Consider the following 3,181-nt stretch of genomic DNA (forward strand, 5'->3'; position numbering starts at 1 on the left):
TAATTTAAAAACTCAGACAAATTAAATTTATGTAATCAAGTAAATATTTCAGTTTCTTTATGTTTCCATTATTCATTCAATAACAAAAAGGTTGGAACCATTTGAAGTGTCTGACTGATAACTGCTCCTGTTTTCTGCATCAGAATCGCTTTGCAGAGAAACTTTCTATAAATCATCATCAGCTGCTGTGAAATTAACATCATCTCCAGTTCGTCTGTTTATTCTGCTTTTATCTAAATCATTAGATTTATCCCACATGGCTGAGCTGCTTCAACGCCTCCTTTGCTTCGGTGTCTGTGGCATTAAAGGACTAAATCATTAGATTTATCCCACATGGCTGAGCTGCTTCAACGCCTCCTTTGCTTCGGTGTCTGTGGCATTAAAGGAGAAGCAGGTCAGCTGATTACTGCATTTTCACATTTAAGATAATTCTGCTTAAATTTAAAATCACATGTAATGAACGGCCAGAGGAACCGCCCTGCTATTATCTGCCCAACAATGACTGCAGCAGACAGTCAGAGCTGAAGGAGCCCCAGCTGGTTCCTGCTCCTCCCCCAGTCTGCCCCCTCCTGCTGATGCTGGGGGCTGCCTGCCTGCCTGCCTCTCCCCCTCCCATCCTGCCCTCTCAGCCACATGGCTCTTTGTGTACACTCCCATCCTCCTCACTGGATGCAGCACTGCCGTGTCCTGACAGGATTTTATGGTTTCTATATTCCCTGACAAATGAAAGTGATGGAATTGTTAACTGCTGTGGACAGCATTTATATCTATATCTATATATCTATATAGATATAGATATATATAAACATCCTTCAGGTGTTTGAGAGAAACACTAAATGAAACCAAACTGATGAAGATGATGCTTCTCAAAGACAGAGCAGCAGTCTGACCTAAAATAAAACAAGATGGAAGGAAACAGTTTTTAAAGCAGGAGTCTGGCTTACCTCTGCTGCTGGGCTCTTCCTCCATGCCTGACTTTAATATTGCTCTGTGCCGGCAACAATAAAGGAAAGGCGGGGCCACTGGGTAACAGTGACAGACAGCATCAGCAGCCAATTATAGGACTGGATCTGGGCTGCCCTCTGCTGCTCAGAGGAATATGGAAGACAGAAAAAGCTGCAAACCATTAAAACTCTTTCTAATAGCTCAGTACAATTAGTCTAAACCCTTAGGAAGCTTTGATGACTCATTTAAAATGTTCACTAATTATCTATTAATTTGTTCCTTACAGTCATTTCCTAAACTTCAGGCAAAGTCAGAGATGAACAAATGATCACTGCTACCTTACATTAATGGACATAAATCTGGAACAATGAAAATGAAGACATTCTGTACATGAGCCCTACGTCCCAATGACCCCCCCCCCCCTCCTTTAGGCCTTTGGACCAAATCTATGCCCCCAAATCCTGGCTGCTAAATAAAAAATGTGTGAAATAGTAGGTTAGAGAAAATAAACTTCAACTTCTAATTTACATACATATAAAGTTCAGCCCTTTAAATGTGTGATATCCAGAAATCTCCTGCAGTAAGGCTGGTTGATGACTTTCATCTGAAGGAATCATTGTGATTTTTAGGGAGTGTAGAAAATGATTTAAACTCGTCTGAATGCAGAAACCCCAGATCTCCAGCAGGGTGCATGAATAATGATCAGGCTGTTTCTAACCCTTCAGATGTTTCCTACTCAGCCATAAAAATGTTGCCATTAAACTGGGAATCATCTATGTCAAATTTATCTCAGATAATGGAAGAACTTGCTAATCTGGACCCCCTCTGGAAATGTGTTGGAAAACTTCTATACCCTCTGCAGTATCAGTATGTATGTATAAGCTGAGAGTATCAATAGTAAAAAGCATGTGATGTTCTCTTTGACCATGTGAACAGAAAGATATGTCTTCAATTCTCAAGTTTCTTTGACAGGAGATTTAAATAATCAATAAGGTCGACCTTCTACAGTCAGAAGCATTTAGTAGATAGAGACACAATTAGCCAGAAATGAAGGTGGAAGAGCATCTGAAGGGTTTGTTCCTGAGAGAAGAATCCATCCAGACTGAGCATTTCATCATCTTCTTCCATCCAGTTCTTCCCATCGGCTGCAGAGAACTTTCTGAACTTTCTGGACATGGTCATACAGCCGTTTCTCTGCTCGCTCCTCTCCTTGCTTCATCACAGCTCACGTCCACTTCTGTCTGCACATGGAAAGGAATGTCCTTCTCTAACTTCAACATCATAAAGTTGTACAGTTGAGGAAAGGTGAAGAGTGAGAGGATTGGCCAGCTATGAAGTGACAAAAGTTCAGACATCTCTTGCAATGGAGAACACAAGTTCTTGAAGTCAACATTGTCCGTATTTATTATCATATCTCTGCTACTGTAATAAAATGTTATCTCCTTCAGATGTGATGCAACCTTCTGACCAGGAGGCAGTCTGTGCAGGACTGTCTCACAAATAACAACAACACGAAACAGCTTAAAAGGGCCTCATTTATTTATTTATTTATTTATTTTACAATTTTGTAAACAACCACTCCTGATTAAACAGGATGTTAAACCGTGAGATGATTATAGGAGCTGATTTTAGCCAGAAATCGATCAGCAGTGCAGTAAAATGGTTCCATCCATCATGGCCGCCTCTCTGGCTTCAATGCGCCTCCAAACTCAGAGGGAACAGAATTCCATGGAACACCGGGACCAAGAAAGTCTGGAGGTCAGTCAGAGCTTCACATCCTGGAACATCAGTCAGTTTAGCTACAGCTAGTGGGGACAACTTCTTCTTCTGCACGGTAATGCTACAGGCGGCTTCCCTGCGCTGCTGCCACCATCTGGTGAATTCCAGTACTGCACATTTTCCTCAGCTCAGCTCAGAAGCGAGATCCAGGGCTCTGGGGGAAACATGCGGGGCTGCAGCCCTAGTAACCCCTAGAACCTTGGAGGACGGCATCTCTGCAGTGGAACCTTGGAGGGCAACATCTCTGCAGTGGAACCTTGGAGGGCAACATCTCGGTGGCAGTGGAACCTTGGAGGACGGCGTCTCTGCGGCAGGAACCTTAGAGGACAGTGTCTCTGCAGTTGGAGACTTGGGGACTGCCCACTGTGGCACTGGAACCTCTGGGGCTGCCCGCTCTGAGGCTGGAGAGGGAACACTAGAGGACTCTGAGACTGGAGAGGGGACACTAGAGGACTCT

The 3,181-nt window shown here is 43.4% G+C and overlaps 1 protein-coding gene across 1 annotated transcript in view; it reads right to left on the bottom strand.

Moving 5' to 3' along the window:
• The window catches only part of afap1 (actin filament associated protein 1), a 70,515-nt gene extending 69,532 nt beyond the window's left edge, over window positions 1-983 (bottom strand). Inside the window, exon 1 of the mRNA XM_015400701.1 lies at window positions 945-983. Coding sequence (XP_015256187.1) covers window positions 945-969 — 25 coding nt within the window. The 5' untranslated portion in view covers window positions 970-983. The remainder of the gene's footprint in view (window positions 1-944) is intronic.
• Window positions 984-3,181: the final 2,198 nt, after the last annotated feature.

The sequence above is a fragment of the Cyprinodon variegatus genome, unplaced genomic scaffold, assembly GCF_000732505.1.
Source record: "Cyprinodon variegatus isolate N-32 unplaced genomic scaffold, C_variegatus-1.0 Scaffold1134, whole genome shotgun sequence".
NCBI lineage: Eukaryota > Metazoa > Chordata > Actinopteri > Cyprinodontiformes > Cyprinodontidae > Cyprinodon > Cyprinodon variegatus.